Genomic DNA, 27,731 nt, shown 5'->3' with positions numbered 1-27,731 from the left:
TGGCATAGCACCCACAAACCAGAACAAAATTTGTACTATAATATGGCACTTCTTCCCTTCTGCACTTTCAATCGTGCCTGGAAAAGTAGTTCCTGATTACGTATAAGTTTTGGCTCACTCAGCAGAAATTGCACAACAAACTGTAAGGTCCATCCTTTGTTCTTTTTTTTTTTTTTTTTTTTTTTTTATTTTATTAGTCCTTATATATAAAAATTAAAAACATGAGGCTAAAACAACATTTAAGTAGTAAAAATTTAATTATTCATTTTTCATCACACTGTGGTATAAAATTCTGCAAGGCACATGTGTCAATTGGCTCACTTCACTCCTAGATTGATTAATTGAGAAGTGTAGCTTGTAAAATGGGTTCACTTATGGGGGATTCTGGCACCTCAGGGGCTCTGCCAATGTGACATGGCACCCGCAAACCATTTCAGCAAAATCTCCACTCCAATATAGTACTCTTTTCCTTCTAAACTTTCCAATGTGCCCCAAAAGTAGTTTCAACCACACATGGGGTAATGGCATACTCAGGTGAAAATGAACATTACAACTTGTTACACAATTTCTCCTACTAGCCCTTCTGAAAACTAAAAACTTGGGGCCAAAGCAACGTTTTTTGTGGAAAAAAATGGTAATTTTCTATTCACTTAGTCCAATGTTATACAATTGTGAGACTCGCCTGAGGTTTAAAAATGCTCTTTACATAGCTAGATGAATTTTTTGAGTTTCCAAAATGGGGCTTCTAGGGTTTAGCACGTCGGGGGCTCCTCAAATGTGACATGGTATCGACAATCTATTCCAGCCAAAATGGTGCTCATTCCCTTCAGAGCCCAGTTGTGCGCCTAAGCAGTAGTTTTCTACCACATATGGGGTATCTGTGTACTCTGGAGAAATTGGACAAACTGTATGGTCCATTTTTCTCCTGTTACCCTTGGAAAAATGAAAAAATATTTTATGGTTAAAAAAAGTGATTAATTTTCTCGGTGCATAGAATCATAGAATCGTAGCGTTGGAAGGGACCTCCTGGGCCATCTGGTCCAACCCACTGCTCAAAGCAGGATTCGCTAAATCATCCCAGTTTATTTATATCTTTTTGAATCCTCTCTCTCTCTTCTCCAGTATTAGCTATCCCTCCTAGCTTTGTGTCATCAGCAAATTTAATCAGTTTACCCTCAATTCCTTCATCTAAATCGTTGATAAAAATGTTGAACAATACAGGGCCCAGGACAGAGCCCTGTGGTACCCCACTTGAGACATTCTTCCAACTGGATGTGCAGCCATTTATGACCACTCTTTGGGTCCGATCACTAAGCCAGTTATGAATCCACCTAACAGTTGCCTTGTCCATTCCATACTTAGTCATTTTTTCAATAAGGATTGTATGAGATACTTTGTCAAATGCTTTGCTGAAGTCAAGATATACTATATCTACAGCATTTCCTTGATCCAACCAATCAGTGATTCCGTCATAGAAGGAAATTAAGTTAGTCTGACATGACTTTAGTTACAAACCCCTGCTGACTCTGTTTAATCACTTCATTCTTATCCAGATACTGACATACATGTTGTTTAATAATTTGTTCAAAGATCTTTCCTGGTATAGAAGTCAGACTCACCGGCCTATAGTTGCCTGGGTCCACCTTCTTCCCCTTTTTGAAGATAGGAACAACATTTGCTCTTCTCCAGTCTTATGGCACTTCTCCTGTTCTCCAAGAATTTTCAAAGATTATGGAGAGGGGTTCAAAAATTTCTTCTGCTATCTCCTTCAGTACTCTGGGGTGTAATTCATCTGGACCTGGAGACTTGAATTCATTTAGGTTAGCTAAGTGTTTCCTCACTATCTTTCTGTTTATAGATATCCTGGATTCTTCTATTCCCTTAATAGGACAGTGAAGAGCAGTTGAGGTTACATTTCCTTTCTGAGAGAAAACGGATGCAAAATAGGAATTTAAAAGTTCGTCCTTCTCAACATCCTGTCTTACCATTTCATCATTTTCATCCTGTAAAAATCCTATAGCATCTTTGACTTTAACTTTTGACATATCCCCAAAATCCTTTATTATTGCTTTTGACATCTCTTGCAAGCCTCAATTCATTGTCAGCTTTAGCTAATCTGATTTGTGCCCTGCAGGTTCTGCAGACAGTAATATATTCTTCTTTAGATATGCCTCCCTCTTTCCATTTTATAAACATTTTTTTTCTTCCTTTTTAGGATGTGCTTAAGTTCTGTGTTCATCCATCCTGGTTTCCTTAAATGCTTCCTATTCTTCTCTCTTTTCGGAATTGTTAACAATTGTGTTTTGAGAATTTCATTTTTCAAGATTTCCCATGCTTCCTGGACATTTTTGTCTTTAAGGATATCCAGCCATTGGATCCCTCTAATTCTCTTTCTGAATTCATTGAAATCTGCCTTTCTGAAATCTAACCTTGACGTCTGAGTCTTCACAGGTCTTCCTCCTCTAGTTATCCAAAATTCTAAAATAGCATGGTCGCTACCTCCTAGGGTCCCAGACACTTTTACCTCCTCAACCATTTCCTCCCTGTTTATAAGGATTAGATCCAAGGTAGCGCAGTTCCCCTTGTTTTCTCCCCTACCTTTTGGAAGATAAAGTTGTCAAGCAAGAGAGGATAAGAATTTCCTTGACCTGTTAGTTTTGCCTGAGAGAGATTCCCAACAAATGTCTGGATAGTTGAAAACTCCCATGACAACTATGTCATATTTTTTGGAGAACTTGGCCATTTGATGCATAAAGAGTTCATCCATATCTTCAGCTTGCACGGGGCGGCCTGTAGTAAATGCCTACAATGGTGTCCTTTCCATTGTTCTGTCCTTGTATTCTTACCCAAACAGTTTCCACAGAACTCCCAGTCTCTGAAGCTTCAATCTCTGTGCAGATATACGCGTTTCTAACATACAATGCGACTCCTCCTCCTCGTTTATCAAGTCTGTTTCTTGCAAATAAGTTGTATCCTTCTAGTCTTGTATTCCAATCATGTGTATTGTCCCACCAAGGTTCAGTGATTCCAATGACATCATATTTCTTTTCCTGCGTTAGTAGTTCCAATTCTCCTTGTTTGTTGCCCATGCTTTGTGCATTAGTATAGAAACATTTTAGTTTGTGATTGGTTTCTTTCTCCAATATTTTTATTAATTAGATTCTTTTGTCTTTGTTCTTCCTTTCCACTTCTAATAGCAGAGTTCTCAATAGCATTTGTCAGGTGTATGGCTTTTTCTGGTCTTTTGCTTCCCTTCCCACGTTGTTCTAATTTAAAGCTCTCCTTACAAGTGTAGCAAGGCGACTTCCAAATACATGGTTTCCAGTCTTCGTAAGGTGCACCCCATCTCTAGCAAGTAGTCCATCGTATAGGTATTTCACTCCGTGATCCAGAAATCCAAATCGTTGCTGACGGCACCATCGACGTAGCCAGTTGTTCACCTGCAGAATCTTATTCCACCACCTTGTTCCATGGCCATCCACTGGGAGGATGGAAGAGAAGACCACCTGCGCTCCCAGTTCTTTCACTTTCTTGCCTAAGTCTTCAAAGTCTCTGCAGATGGTTTCCAGGTCGTTTCTTGCGGTGTCATTTGTCCCCCACATGTAGTAGCAGGAATGGGTAGTCATCTGTAGGTCTGAAGAGTCCTGATATCCTGTCAGACACATCTTTAATTTTTGCACCTGGAAGACAGCACATTTCTCTTGAAGTTATATCCGGTCTGTAGATAGCGGCCTCTGTTCCTCTCAACAGGGAATCCCCCATGACCACCACTCTCCGTTTCTTCACAACATTTTTCTTTCTCCATCCAGGAGGACTCTGAAGGCGTACAAGGTTGCTGTTTGTTGGCAGTGTCTTATCCTGATGTATTTCTTCATTGTTTTCCTGCGTGAGAGCCTGGTACTGGTTCTTGAGAAGTATGGGTGCTGACTGCCTCCTGATCCTCCTGCTTCTCTGGGTCACATGTTTCCATTCCTCTGTTTCTTCAGGTGCACTTCGAATTTCTTAATTCTGCTCTGTCCAAGAACTCTTCACCTTCCTTAATGATCTTCAACGTAGCTAACATCTCTTCGAGATTTTGCAACTTTTCCTCCAACAGGGACACAAGCTTGCATTTGTGGCATGTGAAGTTTGGCTTTTCCACTGGTAAGTCTGTGAACATGTAGCAAGAAATGCAGCTCACCAAATGGCTCCTGGCCTCTTCCATATTGAGATTTCTTAAAAACAATGAAAGATGAGCCAAAATTCACGCGCCGATAGGCGCGCGGTTTTCCGATTTCCTCTTTTCAGCTGCAACGGCCAAAACCCAGTGATCGTTGAGCTCGCGGAGAATCGTCACTTATCCCAGAAAGCACTGGGAATATGCAAATGATCTCAGGATGTTATATAAAATTCTGTGGAGCACCTGCAGGTTTAAGGTGCTCACCACATAGCTAGATAAATTCTTTGAGGGGTTTTGTTTCCAAAATGGGGTCACGTGTGGGGGGTTTCCACTTTCTAGACACATCAGGGGTTCTGCAAACACAACATGGCATCAGCTATCTATTCCAGACAATTTTGTGTTCCAAAAGTCAAATGTCACTTTCTTTTCCGAGCCCTGCCGTGCGCCAAAACAGTAGTTTTCCACAACATATGGGGTATCTTTGTACTCCAAAGAATTGTAGAACAAATTGTAATGTCCACTTTCTCCTGTTAACCTTATGGAAATGCTAAATTTGGGGCTAATCAGCATTTTTGTCGGAAAAACTAAAATTGTACTTTTTCCCATCCATATTACTTTAATTCTTGTGAAACACCTGAAGGATTAATAAATTTCTTGATTGTGGTTTTGTGCACTTAGAGGGGTTCAGTTTTTAAAATTGTTACTTTTCTGTATTTTCTGCCAAATAAACTCAAAAAACCAATTCAAATGTGATCCCTTAAAAAAAAAAAAAAAAAAAAAAAAAAAAAAAATATATATATATATATATATATATATATATATATATATATATATATATATTAGTTCTGTAAATTTTGTTGAAAAATGAGAAATTGCTGATACTTTTAATTTAACTTCCTAACACAAACATTGTTTAAAAAATGATGCTGATGTAAAGTAGACATGTGATAAATGTTAATCTATTTTGTATGCTATAACGACCTGGACCAAAGGCATAAAAATAAAGTTTAAAAATTTGAGATTCTCGCCAGCATTCCAATAGTTTCACAAATAAAGGCAAAAAATATTAACCTAAATTCATCACTAGCATAGTACAGTGTGTCACCAAAAACAATCTGAGTTACTGGGATTCGTTGAAGTGTTCCAGAGTTACTACATAATTTGACAATTGTCAGAGTAGTAAAATTTAGCCTGGTCATGACGGCAAAAACAGGCTGGGGGGGGTTAAGGGGTTAACCCAACTTCTACTGGTTAATAGTGGTTTTTGACAGGTTTCCTTTAAGGCTATGTTCACACTTTGCTTTTATGCTTTTTTTTTTTTTTTTTTTTTTTTAATGCAAATTAAAAGTTGTTTTCATTAGCAGCCACAGCTATATTTCAGAAATCTTATGCAGTTTTTGTTTTTTTCTGACTGAATTAGAGAACTGTTGCTTTTTTGCAAACTGCAGCATGTCATTTTTCAACATTTTGGCAGTGTTTTATCGCCCATTAAAAGCAATTAGTGCAAAAAGCAGCAAAAACGTTGGCATCAGTTTTTGCTGCATTTCTAGTGAGAAAAAGCAGGTACAGCAGGATGTGAAACAAATTTATTTTTGTGGTTCCCTCACCATCATCCCTACTCCTAAGTTTTAAACCAAAATGTCTTGCGGTCCTGGTGACCTGAGAATGGGATGCCATATGCTTATGACCCTCGGCTCCAGCTCTGCTGCAAGCATGAGTCGAGTGTTAGTGCTGTGTGCTCCGATCCTGTCCCATGAGATTAATTACAGCACAAGTGCGAAGGACACAGCAAAAGTAATTTCTTCATCTCCTCCATGGCCTGACTGTGTAGATCGGACTGAACTGGGATGACATCCGAGTGCAGTCTGATGTTTTCATATGCACCAATATCTGTGCAAATGAGCTGAGTCTTGCTGACAATTGCAGCATTCTGTGATTGTTCTCTCATGCCGAATCTGCTTGAGAAAACTGAGCTGCTCCAAAGAATAACACTGGGCCCGAGTGACATGCCATGTTTTATCGCATAGCACTCGGCCATGTTATATGCTTGTGTGACCTCGGCTTTAGGATTAGAACAGTTTAATAAATTAATGATGCGTTAAAGTAAACAAATGCCTGAGCAATTCAATGGCTAAGCATGTGTAAAAATAAACATTGCCTGAACAATACCTGATCAACTGGAGGGCCAACCAATTTGTGAAAGTAAACTGTGTCCTACAAACTCAGTGCTTTGTCATTGTCTTATGTAAACTATTCCCCACCAATTCAACTCCCCACGCTGTTATATTTGTAATTGTGTATTTTTTTCATGAACTTTTTATTCAGATTAGTCACTATTTTTTTCAGACCTAAATAAAAATCTTTTTCCACTAAATTTGATCAATTTGCCCTTTCCCAAAAATAATTTGTTTTCACACATGTCTTTGGTGGCCTAACGTCTTGCGTTGTTCATACTTGTACTGTGGAAGCGAAGCTAAACTTTGGGATCCTGAAAAATGCAGAACAAAATCTAGAAAAACCTTTGTCTGCAGCTTTTTGGGGCCAAGAGACCAGGTTTTCATCTTTTGGCAAGGAGGAAAAAAAGCAGCAAAAAAAGCAACGTGTGAACATAGTCCAAGAGTCGTCTAAAAAGTGTTTTCTACATCAGAGCTGTCATTTTTCTTATTTTGTTCATCATATTTGTTACTTTGTTATAATAGCTCATTGGATATATTTTCATGACAGATCTACTTTAAGCAATAGCTAAAAAATGGTATGGAAAATTAGGTACCCATAGCTGAGGCTTCTGCTCAATGTTGTGAAAAGCCAGACATGCTGATTTAGTCCTAGCCCATACAGGAATGACTTAAGTAGTGTTCAAAACTTACATTTTTATTTGTGGGATTTTGTACATCACAAATAGTCCTATATTATCATATTAGATCAGTCAACTTCTCAGTGATGAGCATGTGAAGTTATATGGCCATTAAATGGGTAAGGAGCCTTTTATTTTATTTTAGAGTCCAGACAGCTGAAGTTGCTACTCCTATTTCAGGTGACATTTTCCCATGTGGTTCCTTCACTCTGACCTTTCTTTGCTATTTATTTATAGCACTTGACTTTCTATAGTGAGGTCATAGAAACGGTCGTTTCCTTGTATGCAGGCATTGCACAATATCCATATAAGTTTAAAAAACACTTAAATAACAGGTATTTAACCAATTTTGTTGCTGATTTTACATACAAATGATTATAAAACGACTATATGCGAATCAGGTCTAGCTGGCCTTGTCTAAAAAAAAAAAAAAAAAAAAAGTTGTTTTAAGAGTAGTTCTATTCCAAAATACTGACATTTGATTCCTGGAATTCAGAATGTCAAACTGTTCAGCTGTGACTGGTGCTGCAATAACTTGTACATGTATTCCCCAGCTCAGCTGACTGTAAAATGTAATTGACCCAGCATATTTTTCATAATAATGGAAGTAATTTTCTGCTCATAAGTAATCCTGTTAACACATGGCAGTTCCCACAATATGGCATGCTGGGTACACAAATTAGGGGGTCTCTTTGAAATAAGTTGTTTTCATTAGGTCTAGGATAGGGTAATTTAAAGAAACAAATATTACCATACTCTCTTGCTAGGCTGACACCACTCTAACACATTCACTCACTACAGTGTTCCCCACCAGTCAACATTCACCTGGAAGCAAGGATGGAGGGGAAAGGGATTGGTTGTCACATGACCACAGCAGCTAATATTATGTCCAATCAGCAAGCATTTAGGGCCCTGATTCATCACGACCATAGATCTTCACACAGCCAATAACACCCATTGCCCTTTCTCCAGCCCATTGATTTCTATGGAACCGTTAGCTGCTCAGCTCCATCACTCTCAGCTCCTGACCTTTTATCAGTCCTGCAAAATCACAATCTCCCAACCCCCATCTGTAAGTGCTTCCAAAGGTGCTCTGTTAATTGCCGCGCTCGCTTTTACAGCCATGTGCATGTTTAAAGGCCTTGCTATTTAAGACATTGCACACTGGTAGCTGAATGTGTTACCATAGAATGATAAAAAGCTCAGAACAAGTTGTGCTGCTGACAAGAACTGTCACTCAGAGGAATACCTGCCTCCCCAGCAACAAGGAAGTGAGCGACTTGGAAAGCTGTGTGCTGCGGAATATGCAAGTTGAGAATAACCCTCTAATGCTGAATATCAGTGTCCCCCCCCCCCCCCCCCCCACAGTCCAGTCCTCGAGAGCCTCCAACAGGTCATGGTTTTTCAGGATTTCCTTATTGCACAGGTGATATAATTATTGCCTGTCCAGGTGATGCAATTACCCCCTTTCTGAATTCGGACGCAATAGTACGTCCAAGGTCAGATCCCCGCTTTGATGAGGGCTCCGGTGGTGAGCCCGCATCAAAGCCCAGACATGTCATCTGTTTTGAACAGCTGACATGTGCCGGCAATAGGCGCAGGTGGAATCGCGATAACCTGAGCCTATTAACTAGTTAAATGCCTCTGTCAAATTCTGACAGTAGCATTTAACAAGCACTTCCGGCCGCCGATCCGGAAATACACACATCGCTGACCCCAGTCATGTGATCGGGGGGGTCAGCGATGCATTGGCATAGCAGCCAGAGGTCTCATTGAGATCTCTCTAGTTGTTGATGCCGGATTGCTATGAGAGCCACCCTGTGGTCGGCGTTCATAGCAATGCTGTCATTCTGCTACATAGAGACGATCTGAGCATCTCCTCTATATATCAGAGCCGATCAAGCTATGGCAGCTTCTAGCCTCCCATGGAGTCTATTTGAAGCATGCCAAAAAAAAAAGTTTAAAAGTATGAAAAATATAAAAGTTTAAATCTGCCCCCCTTTCGCCCCATTCAAAATAAAACAATAAAAAAAAATTACACATTAGATATCGTTGCGTTAAGATTCGCCCGATCTATCAATAAAAAAAGGATTAACCCGATCACTAAACGGCATAGCGGGAAAAAAATTCAAAACGCCAGAATTACGTTTTTTTTATCGCCACGACATTGCATTAACCCCTTCATGACCAAGCCTATTTTGACCTTAATGACCAGGCCATTTTTTGTAATTCTGACCAGTGTCCCTTTATGAGGTAATAACTCAGGAGCGCTTCAACGGATCCTAGCGGTTCTGATATTTTTTTTGGTGACATATTGGGCTTCATGTTAGTGGTAAATTTAGGTCGATAATTTTTGCGTTTATTTGTGAAAAAAAATCAGAAATTTGGTGAAAATTTAGAAAACGTCGCAATTTTCAAATTTTGAATTTTTATTCTGTTAAACCAGAGTTATGTGACAGAAAATAGTTACTAAATAACATTTCCCACATGTCTACTTTACATCAGCACAATTTTGGAAACAAAATTTTTTTTTTGTTAGGGAGTTATAAGGGTTTAAAGTTGACCAGTGATTTCTCATTTTTACAACAAAATTTACAAAACCATTTTTTTAGGGACCACCACATTTGAAGTCACTTTGAGGGGTCTATATGGCAGAAAATACCCAAAAGTGTCACCATTCTAAAAACTGCACCCCTCAAGCTACTCAAAACTACATTCAAGAAGATTATTAACTCTTTAGGTGTTTCACAGGAACTAAAGCAACGTGGAAAGAAAAAATGGACATTTTAATTTTTCCAACAAAAATGTTCTTAGCATCAATTTTTTCATTTTCACATGGGCAACAGGATAAAATGGATCCTAAAATTTGTTGGGCAATTTCTCCTGAGCACACCAATACCTCATATGTGGTCATAAACCACTGTTTGGGTGCACGGCAGGGCTCAGAAGGGAAGGAGCGCCATTTGACTTTTTGAAATGAAAATTACCTCTAATCGTTAGCGGACACCATGTTGTGTTTGGAGAGCCCCTGTGTGCCTAAACATTGGCGCTCCTTCACAAATGACCCCATTTTGGAAACGACCCCCTAAGAAGCTCATCTAGATGTGTGGTGAGCACTTTGAACCCCCAAGTGCTTCACAAAAGTTTATAACGCAGAGCCGTGAAAATAAAAATATTATTTTTCCCTCAAAATTATTTTTTAGTGCGCAATTTTTTATTTTCACAAGGGTACCAGGAGAAATTGGACCCCAAAAGTCGATGTCCAGTTTGTCCTGAGTACGTTGGTACCCCATATGTGGGGGGGGGGACCACTGTTTGGGCACACGTCGGGGCTCGGAAGGGAAGTAGTGATATTATGAAATGCTGACTTTGATGGGAATGGTCTGCGGGCGTCATGTTACATTTGCAGAACTGTGGAACCCCCACCCCCCATAAGTGACCCCATTTTGGAAACTAGACCACCTAAGGAGCTTATCTAGATGTGTGGTGAGCACTTTGAACCCCCAAATGCTTCACAGAAGTTTATAACGCAAAGCTGTGAAAATAAAAAAATCATTTTTTTCCTCAAATGATTTTTTAGCTCCCAAATTTTTCTTTTCACAAGGGTAACAGGAGAAATTGGACCCCAAAAGTTGTTGTCCAGTTTGTCCTGAGTACGCTGGTATCCCATATATGGGGGGGAACCATTGTTTGGGCACACGTAAGGGCTCGGAATGGAAATAGTGACGTTTTGAAATGCAGACTTTGATGGAATGGTCTACGGTCAATTTTTTTTTTTCTACAAAAATAATTTTTTAGCCCCCAATTTTCTATTTTCCCAAGGGTAACAGGAGAAATTAGACCCCCAAAGTTGTTGTGTAATTTTTCCTGACTACACTGATACCCCATATGTTGGGGTAAACCACTGTTTTGGCACATGTCGGGGCTTGGAAAAATTGGCTGGAATCAATGGTTGCACCATGTCGCGTTTGGAGACCCCCTGATGTGCCTAAACAGTGGAAACCCCTCAATTCTAACTCCAACCCTAATGGAAAAATAAAAATAATTTCTTTATTTTATTATTTGTTCCTGCCTATGGGGGTGATAAAGGGGGGGGGTTATTTACTTTTCATTCTATTTTGATCACTGTGAGAGTTTCACAGTGATCAAAATGAATGAATGGAATCTGCAGCCGGCGGGCGCACTGCGCATGCGCCCGCCATTTTCCAATATGGCGGCGCCCATGGTCCGGGACCACAGCACTTGGTAGGTACCAGGGGTGGGAGGGGAGGTAATCGGAAGGCGGGGGGAGCAGATGATGACAGCAGCGACACATCGCCGCTGTCGTTCAGTGGCGGGGGGGGCAGATCGCCCCCCGTTAACCGTGGGGGGGTCGGATCGGTGTCACCAGCCATGTCCGATGCTACTGCAGCATCGGCCATGGCTGGATTGTAATGTTTCATCAATTTTCATTGATGAAATATTACTATCGCTCTGGCTGTTAAAAGTGAACTCCCCCACGTGGCTACGATCGTTCTGATTGGCTAAGCCACGCCCCCTGTGGTGAAGTACAAAGCCCCCTGTATCTGCGAGTCGGGTGACCTTTCAGTGACCCCGGTCACCAGACCCGCAGGGGGGCTTTAAAGTCATGACGCCACATAGGCGTCACTGGTCATAATGGCACAGGTTTTCATGATGCCTATGTGGCGTCATTGGTCGTGAAGGGGTTAACATGCAATAACGGGCGATCAAAAGATCGTATCTGCATATAAATGGTATTCTTAAAAACATCAGGTTGGCACGCAAAAAATAAGCCCTCACCAACCCCAGATCACGAAAAATGGAGACGCTACGGGCGGGTATAGGAAAATAGCGCAATTATTTTTTTTCTCTAGCAAACCTTGAAATTTTTTTTTTTCACCACTTGGATAAAAAAGAACCTAGACATGTTTGCTGTCTATGAACATGTAATGACCTGGAGAATCATAATGGCAGGTCAGTTTTAGCATTTTGTGAACCAAAGAAAAAACATGTGAGATTGCACTTTTTTTTTTGCAATTTCACCGTACTTGGAATTTTTGTCCCATTTTCGAGTACACGATATGCTAAAACCAATGATGTCTTTCAAAAGTACAACTCATCCTGCAAAAAATAAGCCCTCACATGGCCATATTGACAGAAAAATAAAAAAGTTATGGCTCTGGGAAGGAGTGAAAAACGAAAATGCAGAACCGAAAAAAGCTGTGGTCATTAAGGCGTTAAGGAAATCCTGAAAACATGACCCGTTGGTGCCGCTTGAAGACTGGAGTTGGGGTACACTGCTTTATATAGTGATCATTTTGCCCATGCAGGTAATTTGCAAATTAAAGGTATTTAGTAAGTTATTTAACTACTTGAACTATTCCCGGAGAACTCCTTTAAAAGAATCTACTGCACATTAAAACTTAGGGAAAGCATTTTTGTTTTGTTTTTTCCACTGTTTTGATTTATTAATATTTCAAATTGGAAGGGTTGAAGATCTTAATTTAAAAGGTGTATGTGTATACAATGGGAAATGCCTGCAACAAATGTGTCTTCTGAATTTGTCATCCCCTAAAAAAAATCTCAAATTTATGTTCTTCAAAGAACTGGACTGCCTCCTTACTGTGGTGTCATGTGATACAGCCCATTATAGTCTGTGAAAAGGGGAGGAGGAGTGAGAATCAGAATCAGTAAGCAAACACACACATCCTGCTGAGTTTCCTAACAAGTCTTTTACCTCACCCCAGTGCTGGATTCATATATACACTGCTGTGCAATTTTTTTCCCATACTGCTTGTCTATATGACAAAAAAAGAACTAAGAGCAAGAATACCTCCTTTGTGTGCGGTGTATGGAAGAGTTCATGGCTTCCGGTATCTTCACTGCTCCCCCCAGTCCCCTCCCTCATCCAGCTCAGAGGGAATTGCAAAGTAAAGCTTGCAGAAGAGAAAACATGTGGAACTGCAGGAGGCCTGAAATAGTTTCCTCATAGACACACTCTGCAATCTATTCAGAAAAGTTTCTTGAAAATACAGGTACCCATATAAGCAAGGACCCAATAGAAAAATAATTCTTGAATGCCTGGTGCCATATTGTGGAATTTGTCTGACAGAGCTGCAGGGACTATGTGAGGGATTAAAGGACTACTCTGGAGAAATAAGAATGTATTTTCATTTACAACTTTAGCAGTAGTCTCATACCCATTGTACTGTTTTCCATTGTAACTTTGTGTACTTTGGAGTGTCCCCATGTCCTTCTGGTACGTTATAGATCTTGGGGAATGGTTTGCTTCTGGTTCCTAATGCAAGCCCAGCTCCCTGAGCTACGTCAAGGAGCTAAGAAGGAAGCATAGATGTTGGGCAGCCAGAGCTGAAACCAAGCATATTAAAATCAGTTACAAACAACGTTGGGCTCGATCAGGAGGCTGACTTGCATTAGGCTATGTGCACACGTTGCAGATTGCACTGCGGATTTTTCCACGCAGATTTAGTGAAATCCGCAGGACAAAAGTCCTGCGGTTTATCTGCGGATTAGCCTGCGGCTTTGCCCTGCGGTTTCACACCTCATAATAAGGTGTGAAACCGCTGCGGAATCCGCACAAACAATTGACATGCTGCGGATTGTAATCCGTGGAAAAATCCGCAGCATCTGCACAGCGTTTTTGTTTTGCAAAGGCTATAATGGTACTGTACTCCGCTGCGGAAACCGCTGCAGGTCCGCAGGGCCAAATCCGCTGCGGATCCGCAGCAGAATCCGCAACGTGTGCACATAGCCTTAGGAGCCTTGAAACAATCAACACTCGTTGAAATGTGACTTGGTGTTCCAGAAGAAGGGGTGAGGGCACTTGGGAGCTGCATCACTTTTTAGAATAGTTGTAAAATGCACACAAAGTGACCACTGAAAACCGTACAATGGATATGAGCCTTTATCAATTCTGAAGTGGTCTTTGTGAATACATTTTTATTTCCCCAGCGTGCCCCCCTTTGTCTTGTAAACCCCTGTGGTAGTATAATGTAATGCTAGGATCAGCAGCAACCTGCAGCATTTGGCTACTGAAACTAAAACTCTTTACATGAACCTGAAATCTGGTGGATTGCTTGGAGTTGTAGTTTTGCAAGAGCTGGAGTGCTGAACGTTGCTTACAATTCTGTTGCTGACTGCCAGATTTCTATAAAATATATAGTGGTGTAAAAAAAAAAAAAGTGCTGTAGGTGGTTGAATTAAAAATGCATATCTTTTTCTCTGGAAACGCTGTACACTATCTATTTTCAGGTCTGCCCACCTTGTATCTCGGTATCGCCCACGTGCTCCAATTATAGCTGTGACCCGTAATGGACAAACAGCCCGGCAAGCACATCTCTACCGTGGTATCTTCCCAGTACTGTATAAAGAGCCAGTAGATCAGGCCTGGGCAGAAGATGTTGATCATAGAGTCAACTTTGCTATGGAAATTGGTAAGACTGTTTGTGCAGAAAGGGCAAGGTCTTGCAGTATAATGCATGTCTATATAAATGTCATCCCATGCAGGTTGCACAGGTAGTCCAGCTCCTCTGGCAAAGACCATACAAAGGCGTCAACCCAGTAGCAGGACTGGTATCTGCTCCTTTTGTTCAAGAGGAAGTAGTATCGGCACTGCCAGAGCCCTGCAATATCACCTTCAGAAAGTCAATGCTGTAACCAGTGGTGTAACTAGAGTCCAATGAGCACCGGGGTAAAATTTAGAGAGAACGCTAGAATTGGCATCCCGTTCTCGGAAACAAGAGAAGGTGCATGCAGTGCATTTGATGGACATGAAAGTCTGGAGACTTTATGCTAAATCGTTTAGTGCTTGCAACATCATCCAGCATGACAAGGATGACTGTGGTTAATTGATGCCGGGGTTGCTCAAACCTACACGTTATGGCCAACAGTGCTTCTCAGCATTTTATCCTTGACTTCTTGTGGCCAGAGGGTGTAGATAGTTTTTGATTTGAGTTGACTTGAATCCAATTAGGACAATTTTAAATCCATGCATCCAATGTTCTCATGTAGCACCACAGACTGTCCAAAAGCTTTCTGGCCCACTGTGCACTGACCTAGGTCTGGACAGAGATACAACAGATGGTGCCCTGGAGGAGCATGCCCAGACATGCCCATAGGTTTGTGGTGGGGCAGCGGTATACACAAGTCATTATGATTTACTGCCATGAAATTGGCAATAACTGGATCTGCCAGTAACAGGGTTTTTTTTTTTTTGGTCGTTGTCGAGGGGGAAGGGATTTTAGGATTCATCTCACAATTGGTTGAAGAATTTGGATGTGATTTTAGGTATTCCCATAATTTGACTAGTGTATTGGGCAGTAAGTGAACAACCGTTCTGGAAATGCTGACGTTTAGACTGGGTCCGAGAACCTCCAGACTCCAGGTATTGTAGGACATTCCCAATATTCAGTGGTTAGTACCTAGCAAAGTGACTCAAGTAAAGATGAGTGGTTGGCCAGTGGTGGTTGCCTGCTCCAATCCCACAGAAGAGCTACTGTATCAAAAATTGCTGAAAAAATATATTGCTATGATCTCCTGAAAATAACCATGCATCATAGGCAACAATCTATTTGGGTGGGTAGCATTGAGCATGCCCATGTTAAGCCCTGTCAATTATCAAAAGCATCTAAAAAAAAAAAAAACATGATTCATAACTGGGACCATGGTTCAATGGAAGAAGGTGGCTAATGAGGTTTTCTTTCACATAATTTGGACAGCAGGGTCCATGTGCATTGATTGTCAAGGGAAGAGATGGCACCAGTATTGACTATAAGGCAAGCTGGCTAAGACACTGTGGTGCTCTGGAAAAACATTGGCTCCTGACATTCATGTTGATATACCTTTTTGATGGCATACCATTATAATACTGGTTCCATGAAAGTGTGCACACTTATTCTTTTAGAAGAAAGTTCATGTTTGCATCATGACATTAAATTGCCCTCTAAATTACCCATATCTCAATCCAATTGAGTATCTGTGAGATTTGCAGGTAAGTGAAATCCATGGAGGCCTCAGCCCACAACTTACAGGAATTAAAAGATCTGCTACTAATTTCTTGCTGCCAGATACTCCCAGACCCATTCAGAGAATTCGTGGGCTGTTATAGCCGCATGAGGCTGATAATATTGTGTTTATCTGTGTACGAATACAAAATTGTGGGCATATGCATAGCACTAAAAGATTAATCTGGATTTTGTAGCAGATTGGGTAAAATATTTGTATAATATGAACTGTTAGCAATATTTAGATTACACTTTGTTCTTCTGATTTTTAAATTTTATTTATTTTTTTCCCATAGGCAAAGCCCGTGGTTTCTTCAAGACTGGTGACTCTATCATTGTGCTAACTGGCTGGCAGCCAGGTTCTGGCTTCACCAACACCATGAGAGTGGTCCCAGTTCCTTAAACATTGCCATATTCCAGCCGCTTTGCTCACCTTCTTTTTCTTCATTTAGAACGGTTTTGCCCATGACGGACGTACACACTGGCAGCTGCAATTAGCCCATTTCCATGTATGGGACAGTCATTACAATGTGTGTACATAGCACTGTTCTGCTGCTCGCTACACTCCCTCTAGTAATAGTCAATTATTAAAAGTGCTGCACTCCATGGAAAAACATAGTGCTACTTGTTCTCACACCCCTCTCCTAGTGTCCCATACCATAGTGTGCTGTAAGAGTTTTCGTGTTGTCCCTGGGCCGCTGTGTAGCTTGTGGTGCTGGAAATGTCCATGTCCCATCCTGTCAACAACTTACCAGCAGTGTGCTGAGATTAGTGTTAAATAAAACATGCTAATAAGTATCTCTTGTTTGTTTTTTTGCGTGATTTAGTATGGATTAGCGTCTGGTCGTTTTCACACGTCTGTGTTTGTTTTTTTGGGGTTGTGGGGTCTGCATATGTGATTAAGATTTTTATTTTAAAGTGTTTGATCCTTGTCAGTTTTTTTTTCATCATCAGGATCAGTGTGGGTTTTGTTTTTTTTCTTTTTTTTATCATGGGTAGGGATCAGTGAACTCGAACTGTAAAGCGACCTCCAAATACTGACTCTTCACTATTCTGGTTTGTTGCCAAGTAAAGTTTGTTGAAAGGCTACAGCGCAGCCAATCAACAAGCTTTTAGGCTCTGGGCACTTCCAGAGCCAATCACAGCCATACCAAGTATTGGCATGGCCATAATTGACCAGCACACCATGTGACCTGGCCTGTATAAATGCCGGATCATGGGTGTCGCGTAGCAACAGGACGCAGCTCGAGTGAGTGTCAATATTAGGTTCTGTGTGTGTGCTTTGCACCCATGTCTGTGGCTATGTACTGTGTCTAAAGGCGAGCATCAAATATGAGATGTAGCAGTGGTGGTGTAGCTGTTGCAGGAAGATGTGGTCGTTCTATGCCTGCTTCGTGCCCAAATGAAACTCCTTCCTCTGGTGCACGCAGACGACAGGACATTCTAGGTAATTTCTTGTTCCCAAGTACTACTGCACGATTGGTGTGACTAGAATATGTTGAGGTGGTTTTAGATTGCATGGCTGAAGGTGCCTCAAGTTCCTTTGCATTATCTTCCATCTGGTCTCATGTTGAAAGTGCACATTTGGTATCTGCAGACCATGGTCATCTGGCTTCCACCTCGCCCCCTTACAGATCAGCAAAACAGTCTGAACCCTAAGGGTACGTGCACATGTTGCAGATTGGTCTGCGGATCCGCAGCAGTTTTCCATGGGATGTACAGTACCAGGTTATCCTATGGAAAACAAACCGCTGTGCACATGCTGCGGAAAATTCCGCACGGAAACGCAGCGGTTTATTTTCCGCAGCACGTCAATTCTTTGTGCAGATTCTGCAGCGGTTTTACACCTATTCAATTATAGGAATCTGCAGTTGTAAAAAGACGAAATCCGCAGCTAAAACGCAGGCAATTTAACCTGCGGATTCTGCCCGGAAAAATCCGCAGACCATCCACGTGTGCACATACCCAAAGTCATGCATCAGTCACTTCTGATTTTTAAAGATGCTGTGGTTCTGTGAGCCATCCACCTGGCCCTGCCCTACAAGTGGAAAATATTGAGCGTGTTAAAGCCCAACCACTTGTTCAGTTGGAGGATTAGTGCACACGGCCAGCAGACCACTGCAGCACATCTCTGACGAAACACCGGTACCAACTACTGCATGTTTCTGCAGTGTGTAGACTGGCAAGTAGGGCAGGGTTGAGTACTGGGTGGAAGATGACTAGGTCCTCGACCAAACATGCAGTGAAGACCATCTGAGTGAAGTGTGCAGTTCAGAGGAAGACGTGGTCACGCTGCACAGCAAAAGAGGGAACAGGTTGTAAAGGCAAAGCAGCCAGCCCCTAGCTAATACAGCATCTGCTACTGTTCACCACACCAACTAAATGAGCACAAAGCCAGCTCTACGGAGCTACAGTTGTGGCCAAAAGTATTGACACCCCTGCAATTCTGTCAGATAATACTCAGTTTCTTCCTGAAAATTATTGCAAACACATTCTTTATCTTCATTTAATTTGTCTTAAATGAAAAGACACAAAAAGAATTGTCCTAAAGCCAAATTGGATATATTTCCACACCAAACATAAAAAAGAGGGTGGACAAAAGTATTGGCACTGTTCGAAAAATCATGTGATGCTTCTCTAATTTGTGTAATTAACAGCACCTGTAACTTACCTGTGGCACCTAACAGGTGTTGGCAATAACTAAATCACACTTGCAGCCAGTTGACATGGATTAAAGCTGACTCAACCTCTGTCCTGTGTCCTTGTGTGTACCACATTGAGCATGGAGAAAAGAAAGAAGACCAAAGAACTGTCTGAGGACTTGAGAAACCAAATTGTGAGGAAGCATGAGCAATCTCAAGGCTACAAGTCCATCTCCAAAGACCTGAATGTTCCTGTGTCTACCGTGCGCAGTGTCATCAAGAAGTTTAAAGCCCATGGCACTGTGGCCCAGCTCCCTAGATGTGGACAGAAAAGAAAAATTGACAAGAAATTTCAACGCAAGATTGTGCGGATGTTGGATTAAGAACCTCGACTAACATCCAAACAAGTTCAAGCTGCCCTGCAGTCCGAGGGTACAACAGTGTCAACCCGTACTATCCGTCGGCGTCTGAATGGAAAGGGACTGTATGGTAGGAGACCCAGGAAGACCCCACTTCTTACCCCGAGACATAAAAAAGCCAGGCTGGAGTTTGCCAAAACTTACCTGAAAAAGCCTAAAACGTTTTGGAAGAATGTTCTCTGGTCAGATGAGACAGAAGTAGAGATTTTTGGGCAAAGGCATCAACATAGAGTTTACAGGAGAAAAAAAGAGGCATTCAAAGAAAAAAACACTGTCCCTACAGTCAAACATGGCGGAGGTTCCCTGATGTTTTGGGGTTGCTTTGCTGCCTCTGGCACTGGACTGCTTGACCGTGTGCATGGCATTATGAAGTCTGAAGACTACCAACAAATTTTGCAGCATAATGCAGGGCCCAGTGTGAGAAAGCTGGGTCTCCCTCAGAGGTCATGGGTCTTCCAGCAGGACAATGACCCAAAACACACTTCAAAAAGCACTGGAGACTTCTAAGGTGGCCAGCAATGAGTCCAGACCTGAATCCCATAGAACACCTGTGGAGAGATCTAAAAATGGCAGTTTGGAGAAGGCACCCTTCTAATATCAGGGACCTGGAGCAGTTTGTCAAAGAAGAATGGTCTAAAATTCCAGCAGAGCATTGTAAGAAACTCATTGATGGTTACCAGAAGCAGTTGGTCGCAGTTATTTTGGCTAAAGGTTGTGCAACCAAGTATTAGGCTGAGGGTGCCAATACTTTTGTCTGGCCCATTTTTGAAGTTTTGTGTGAACTGATCAATGTTTTGCTTCATTCTCTTTTGTGTGTTTTCATTTAAGACAAATTAAATGAAAATACCAAAGAATGTGATTGCAATCATTTTCAGGAAGAAACTGAGTATTAGCTGACAAAATTGCAGGAGTGTCAATACTTTTGGCCACAACTGTACCTGGCATGGCAGTTCTTCAGGCAATGTTGGGAAGTTTACATAGTGTGCCTGAATGGAGGCCTAAATATTCTGAACCTCCACCTGCATGACAAGGCATCTGAATTCAAAGCATGAGCTGTAGTGGTGTACACACCTGAAAAACCAGCAAAGATCTTGGGCTCCGCCAAAAGAGCAGGGTTAAAAAATAGATGTCTGTGGTTGTCCCACAGTATGTGTTTCCTAGCCGAACGGGAACGCAAAAAGTTGCGTTTTGCGCAGACGGCAGGCACGTCAAATAGAGGCATCCGCATGTCCTGCGTACCCAATGTTAAAGATAGGTACGCAGGACGCATGCAGAAGTAGGCGTACCTAAATGGAAGTGTGAAAGTGGGTGGAGCTTCAGGGAGGAAGTAAGCAGCCCTCTGCAGAGTCCCGCTATGCTAATGTGAAACCAGCCTTAGTTATCAGGTACACTATTGGTACCTCTGAGAGGACTAGAGCTGCTGCAAATGTTTAAGACTGCAGAGCGGTGTGTGATTAGTGTCAGTCACACATCTCACACTGGTAATTCCACCTTTTATTTAAAAAAATCTCTGGTGGCAGATTCTCATGTCGATGCAATGTCCAGCCCTAGCCTATAACAGGTCATTTACATAAGAAAAAAACATGGATCTCTCTGGAATAAGACATCAGACTGCAGATAAATAAAATATTTTGATAACATTCTATGATCTGCATCCCATATAGACTGCTTAGAAGGGTTGATCCTACAGAAATTTACTTTCAAAGTCTATCATTAGCAAAAAGGATCGATACTTGTATCTAACAGCCTGATGCTTCAGTCTCACAAAGAATAATACTGCTGCCAGGGACCACCTACCAAATATTCTAAAGGCATATAGACAGCCACTAGAATGGAAGTGCACGTTTATATGTGTGAAGGAGAGCGTTCAGATGGTGAATTGTAATTTACTGCCTGAAAATCAGTAAAAGACCATTTTTATCACTTCATATGGAAGTTTTGTCAGGGTGTTTGTTTTTATTTTAAGCAGAACTTTTCTAATATCCTCAAATATCAGGGAAAACTCTCCCTGCTAATTTCTAGGCGAAATCTACTTTGATTTTCAGATGAGTAGTCTCATCTGTGTGCCTACAATCCTCTTGGAAGAGGTTTTTGAAAAATGCCTGGTGGAAAAAGAGGGAATGTATGTCCATCCTTTAAAGCAGATTCTAAAGGAACACCAAAAAAAAAAAACTCTGCACCTAGCCTCAAATTATCAGCAGATAGCCACTCTCAGTATCTGAGGACAAATAGCTTCTGGCAGCGAAGCAGGAAGTTGACTTGGTAAAATCATGAAGTGTGAACAATTATGTTTTATCAGTTTGTCTTTGCATCTCTAATGATGTGGACTAGGGATATCCTGGTATGGTTTAGTTAGTATTACCAGAAGTAGTCCAAGGAAACTACCGTAAGTCCCCTAAAAAGAGCTACTGCAGGAAGAAGACCATTGCTGTCCAATGCTGAAAGCAAAAATAGCCTTGTGCGCTTCAAAACTGGACTATGGAGCAAAACTGCTGCACAATTAATGCATGTTCCCTCTGATCCTGTTTTACAGAGTGTTGTTTCTGTACTTTAGAACATGAATGCACTTAATGGCTCTTGCTGACTTTACATTACTATACTCCAACCAAAACCCTTGTATGTTTTTTTTCACACCATGTTTATCACAAAACTAGAGCCCTCATGTACTCATCCTCTCCTCTTAGCTCAAGTGCACTTTTTTTTTTTTTTTTTATAGCCGATACGGTCAACAACATTTTTAAACTTATCTAACCAGAATACCAAGCTATTACAATTGTGACCTGCAGCAAGGAGCCAACCCTGATACTGTCTGAAGAAAGAGCCAGATTATTGTTTCAATGAAAGCTGCAGTTCTAGAACAGGCCTGCACTATACCCAGCAATGCTAGCGCCCTGATGAATGTGGTGCACATTACTTATGTAATCCATGTTCACATAGCATCTCACTGTTTAGGTGCACAGCTCATATCTATTTTCTTATCCAATCTTCCTCCATACACACGAATGTTTAGTTGCCAAGCATTCCGTTTCCATGGTGAGAGAAGCAATTCACAGCCTGACACCTATGTTGAGGGTGCTAACTTATTTCCCAGAAGAATAAATAATGGGGATTAACACGACTGTCATCACATAATACAGGTGCTTGGTGCATCATTTCGGGACCAAGCATTAAAACACCTGCCTGGTTTCTATATAGCCCACCTTTTCTGGCTCTATGAAGCCAGAGCTGTCATTCAAAGAGGAGAGCGGAGATGGAGGGAAACGAAGCAGGTGGGAAGGTGTTCACTGGACCTTTAGAGGGGCTCTGTAAGCACAAAATGACTGTTCAATCCAAGTTCTGCCGCTTTGTGTATCATGGTAAGGCCCAATCGTTTAACCCCTTCACTACAGACGTATCCATACATCCAGGTTGGGACTATTTTGCACGCACAGTAGCTGTGCCCGTGTGATCACCACCAGTTGGTTCAGGTTTTGCATTGCTGTGTCCGGAAAGATCCTGCTAAACTGTCCCACTAGTTAACCCCTTCAGTGCACACCATAAAAAAAAACAAAGCTAAGCTTTCTCATCATACCGCCGAACAAAGAGTAGAATAAAACGCAATAAAAAAGACTAATGTAATTAAGTTATCGTTGAAAACATCTCGTCCTGAAAAAAAAAAAAAAAAAAGCTGTATGGCGGCTTATCAGCAGAAAAATAAAGTTATAGCTCTGACCAAAGCGATGCAAAAATGTATTCTATAAAAAAAGTTTCTGCAAAAGCAGCAAAACAAATGCAAATGTGGCATCACTGTAATCGTACTGACCCGAGGAATAAAACTGCCTTATCAATTTTATCACACATGGAATGGCTTAAATAACACAAAAAAAATTCCCTAATTGCTGTTTTTTGTTAATTCTATCTCCCAAAAATCAAAATCGAAAACAATCAAAAAATGTCATGCACCTGAAAATGGTACCAATAAAAACCATCAACTTGTACCGCAAAAAAAAAAATGCACTCACATGACTGTGGGCCAAGATATGGAAAAATTATAGCTCTTAAAATGTGGAGATGCAAAAACTAGTTTTCACAATAAGAAGTCTTTTAGTGTGTGACAGCTGCCAAACATAAAAACCGGATATAAATCTGGTATCGCTGTAGTTGCACCGACCCAAAGAATACATTCATCTACCGTAATCAGTTATACCGTGCGAGGAATGTCCAGTAGTCATAGATGAGCTTTTCTGCTACACATAGTAGTGCTGTGTAGCACAACTGATCAGAAGGTCGCAGCTTCAAGACTCCGATGAAGACTATTGAATCAAGTAAAAAGGTCAAAATATTTTAAGTTAAAAATGCCAGGATTAGGTTACCGTACTTTTTCTTGGTCGCCACAACATTGTAATAAAATGCCATAACAGGAGATCAAAACATAGCATCTACCTCAAAATGGTATCGATAAAAATGACAGCTCAGCACTAAAAACATAAGCGCTTATCCAACCGCAGATCCCAAAATCCCATTTTTTTTTCCCACCACTGAAAGAACCTATGCATTGGTATCTACGAATCTAGCTGGTGCAATTCCAGCAGTTGACAGCTGTACATAACAGTCAACACCCTGCGGCATCGTCCTCGAGCAGTTCTGGTACCAATCAGCTCATTAACCCCTTAAATATCGCAGAGCAGCATGATGATTCGACTACTGCAAGAACGGCGGCATTGAGCAAACATTGGGCAGTCAGACATTGTATTAGTAATACCAGGCTACTAAGCTGTTCTCTCTGCTTTAAGAATTCACCACTCAGACCAAGGTTACAGTGTTAACTTCTTCCAGAGGTGCAAACAGGTCTGTGGCTTGGTATCAGTAGTACTGTCAAGCTACCCAGGTACTCTTCTCATCACTGCTGCCTAGACCTCCTGTTACCTCTCGCTGCTGAAAACTGCAGGGATGGGGAAATTGTAGTGTCGAGCGTAGCACAGGGGGGGTGCCGGGATCCAAGTACAGCGGTGAACTCGATAGCTCAACTGAGGCAGACTCCGTATAGGAGACTGTGGTCAGCGGCTGACCCTATGGCTGCCATATTTGTGATGTGTAAGTGTTCTGCTCAAACACCAGCAAGTAAAAATAGTTGCCTGAGCAGCTAGTGGCTGCTAACATTTAAAAAAAAAAAAAAACCCCACAACTTTAAGGCTAAGTGCACACGTACCGGAACTCTCGCGGCAATTACCGCGAGAATTCCAGTCCGCGGGAAAATCGCATTTTAAATTCCCGCGATTTTCCCGCGGATAAACTAGCATTTTGCAAGCGTAATTAGCTTGCAAAATGCTAGCGTTCTCCAAGCGATCTGTAGCATCGCTTGGAGAACTGATTGACAGGTTGGTCACACTCGTCAAACACAGTGTTTGACGAGTGTGACCAACTTTTTACTACTGAGGCTGCTTATGCGGCATCAGTAGTAAAAGATAGAATGTAAAAAAAAATAAAAAAAAATAGTGTTATTCTTACCCTCCGACGTCCCGCGCATCCGTTCCCAGTAGTCCTTTGCGAAAATGCCCGCGATGACGTCAGTTCTCGCGGGAACGCGACGTCTCGCGGTAATTTGCGATGATGTCGCGCGAATTACCGCGAGACTTCGCGATCCCGCGAGATCGGACGCCATCGCGGGCATTTTGGCAAATGACTACTGGGAACGGGAGCGTGGAGAGAGGCGGGAAGGCTGCGCGGGACGTCGGAGGGTAAAGAATAACAATATTTTTTATTTTAAATTCTATTTTTTACAGGGATATGGTGCCCAGAGCTCGGAGGTCAGTCTCCTCTCCTCCGGACCGTGGGTATCATCCGCAATTGTTCTGCTTACTTTCCGCATGGTGTGCACAGCCACATGCGGGAAATAAGCGGAACAATGCATTCCTATGGGTGCGGGATCGCCGCGATTCCGCAAAATAATGAGCATGCTGCGTTTACCGCAAAGCGATTCCGCTGTGGTAAAAACCGCAGCATTGCGGAATCCCATAGGAATGCATGGGATGCTTATTTTTCGCGTTTTCGCGGCAAAATCGCGCGGTTAAAACTGCCGCGGAAACGCAAAAAAAAACGCCACGTGTGAACTCAGCCTAAGACGCCCAGTCAATTGCAGCAGTTAAGACGAATGACAGAACACTGACTGGCACCTAGTGTGAACAGGTGCATACTAGGAGCAGCCATCTCTAACAAACAAAAAAAAGTTGCACTCTGTAGTGCTAAAGCATGTCAATATGAATAACAATATTGCTTCTGGATAATAGGAAACAACTGAGACGCTTAGCACATAATTTGGCCAATTCATGCATGCCCAGCAGCCAACGGTAAGGTGGCCTCAGAATTACGTCTGTTTTTTTCTATTATCCAGAAGCAGTATTGCTAGTCATATTTCATATTGACATGCTTTAGCCCTACAGAGTGTAACTTTTTTGTTTATTGCAGCTGTTAAGATGTCACATCATTGTTCTGTTTTGATAATGGGAAGAAACTGGCGTACCTGGTGTTTGTCAGCTCAGAAATGTTGCTGGATTTGAGACGTATATTCTCATTCATATTCTGCTCGCCAACACAATCTGACTTATTTCTACAAAATCTAATCCAAGCCATTTATTTATACGTTACATAGAACAAATTGCAGACATATAAAGGGCAACCATCAGCAGATTTACGCCATGTAATCTGAGATCACAACGATGTAGTAATGGAAAAGATCCAGATTACAGTGATGTGTCACTTACTGGGTCATTTTAACACAACCAGTGTTTTATTAACAGGAGATCATCTTTACAATATAACTGGCATCATGCCTTCTAATCCAACCACATCCCACCACTGATTAGCAGCTCTGTTACTAAACAATGTCCACAGAGAGCTGTGGTGTTGGCGGGTTATACACAGCTCAACAACTGAGCTCTGCAGCAGAGGAAACTACTGCACCCAGTAAACTTAAAAGGGGTATTCCCATCTCCAAGATCCTATCCCAATATGGAGTAGGAATAATAATAACAAATACCTCCAATTGCAGGAGCTAGGTATCCATGCAAAAAAGGGCATAAGTCAGCTCACCTTCACAGAAGATTCCACCCAAGAAACCTGCAGGTAGCCATAGTTACGACCACCAACAGCCACTATATCAGTGGCCGTATTTGCAAATATTACTACTACACCTACTACATTTTGGGATCGGCTCTTGGAGATGGAAATACTAGTTTAGTAATAAATTTCAGCAATCATCGTCTCTTTCCCTGCCTAATGCTGCCGTCATATTACATAGCAAAACCTGCAGACAGATTCCTTTAATAGCTCCTTGTAGTTTCTTTTGACCAACATATTACTTGGAGAGATATGTCTCCTTGTGTAACACTGCCACCTTGTGGGAACTTTACTGATGATAATCAGTGATGAGCGTAAAGGTACTGTCACACTAAGTGATATCGCTAGCAATATTGCTATAATTTGTGACGTTATAGCGATATTGCTAGCGATATCGCTGTGTCTGATACTTACCTACAACCCGCTCCCCCGCTGCTTATCGCTGATCGCGCGAGAACGTTCAGGACTGTTTCTCGTCGTCAGCTTCCTGTGGAGAGACGAGTCGGGTGGGAGGACGCAGGATCGCCTAGTGTGACAGGTAAGTAACGACCCCCGTCCCCAGCGATGTCGCTGGTGAGATGTGCCTGTGTGGCAGCTCACTAGCGACCACTTAGCGATGTACCAGCGATCCTGACCGCGTCATATCGCTGGTCGGGATCACTGGTACATCGCTAAGTGTGACAGTACCTTAAGGCTATGTGTCCACGTTGCGTGTTAAAACGCACACCAAAAACCGGACTCCTTCCCAGAAATCGCGCGATTTTTTTCCGCGCGATTATGATCGCGATTTTTCCCCGATTTTCGTGGGCGATATTCAAGCACTTTCCAAGCGATTTGAAGCATCGCTTGGAAAGTGATTGACAGGTTGGTCACACTCGTCAAACAGTGTGTGACCAGGTTTTTACTATTGAGGCCGCCTATGTGGCATCAATAGTAAAAGATAGAATGCTTAAAAAAAATAAATAAAAAAAAAAAAAAAAAAAAAAAAAAAATCGGTGTATATTTACCTTCCGGCGTCCCGCGCTGCATTCCCGGGCCTCAGCGTTCCCAGTAATGCCTTGCGAGACCTGTGATGACGTAGTCTCGCGTTGCTATAGCGATCTCGCGAGACCACGTCATCACTGGACCGTGCCGCAAGGCATTACTGGGAACGCTGAGGCCCGGGAATGCAGCGCGGGACACCGGAAGGTAAATATACCCCGATTTTTTATTTTCTATTCTTTTTTTTACAGGGGTATGGTACCCAGGGGCTGCAGGACAGTCTCCTCTCCTCCACACTGTGGGTACCAACCGCACATGAGACGCTTAACTTCCCGCATGGTGGGCATAGCCACATGCGGGAAGTAAGTGGTTCTCATGCATTCCTATGGGTGCGGAATCGCGGCAATTCTTTGCGATTCCACACAAAAGAATGAGCATGCTGCGATTTTTTCCGCGATGCGATTCCGCCGCAGAAAAAAGCGCAGCATTAGCACAGCATGTGCGGAATGCCATAGGAATGCATGGGGGGTGTTCTGTACACGATTTTTAAACGTTTTC

General features: G+C 42.0%; 1 protein-coding gene across 3 annotated transcripts in view; it reads left to right on the top strand.

The window, feature by feature from the left end:
* Positions 1–16,834, top strand: part of PKM (pyruvate kinase M1/2) — a 50,513-nt gene extending 33,679 nt beyond the window's left edge. For all 3 annotated transcript variants that reach the window (XM_073579436.1, XM_073579438.1, XM_073579437.1), the window contains exons 10-11: positions 14,286–14,467; positions 16,333–16,834. In XM_073579436.1, coding sequence (XP_073435537.1) covers positions 14,286–14,467; positions 16,333–16,439 — 289 coding nt within the window. In that variant the 3' untranslated portion in view covers positions 16,440–16,834. The remainder of the gene's footprint in view (positions 1–14,285; positions 14,468–16,332) is intronic.
* The last annotated feature ends 10,897 nt before the right edge of the window (positions 16,835–27,731 follow it).

This window comes from Dendrobates tinctorius, unplaced genomic scaffold (genome assembly GCF_039654945.1).
Source record: "Dendrobates tinctorius isolate UK_male_01 unplaced genomic scaffold, ASM3965494v1 ptg000062l, whole genome shotgun sequence".
Lineage (NCBI taxonomy): Eukaryota > Metazoa > Chordata > Amphibia > Anura > Dendrobatidae > Dendrobates > Dendrobates tinctorius.
The sequence above is the reverse complement of the archived record's forward strand: the minus strand, read 5'-3'. Positions and strand labels throughout refer to the sequence as shown.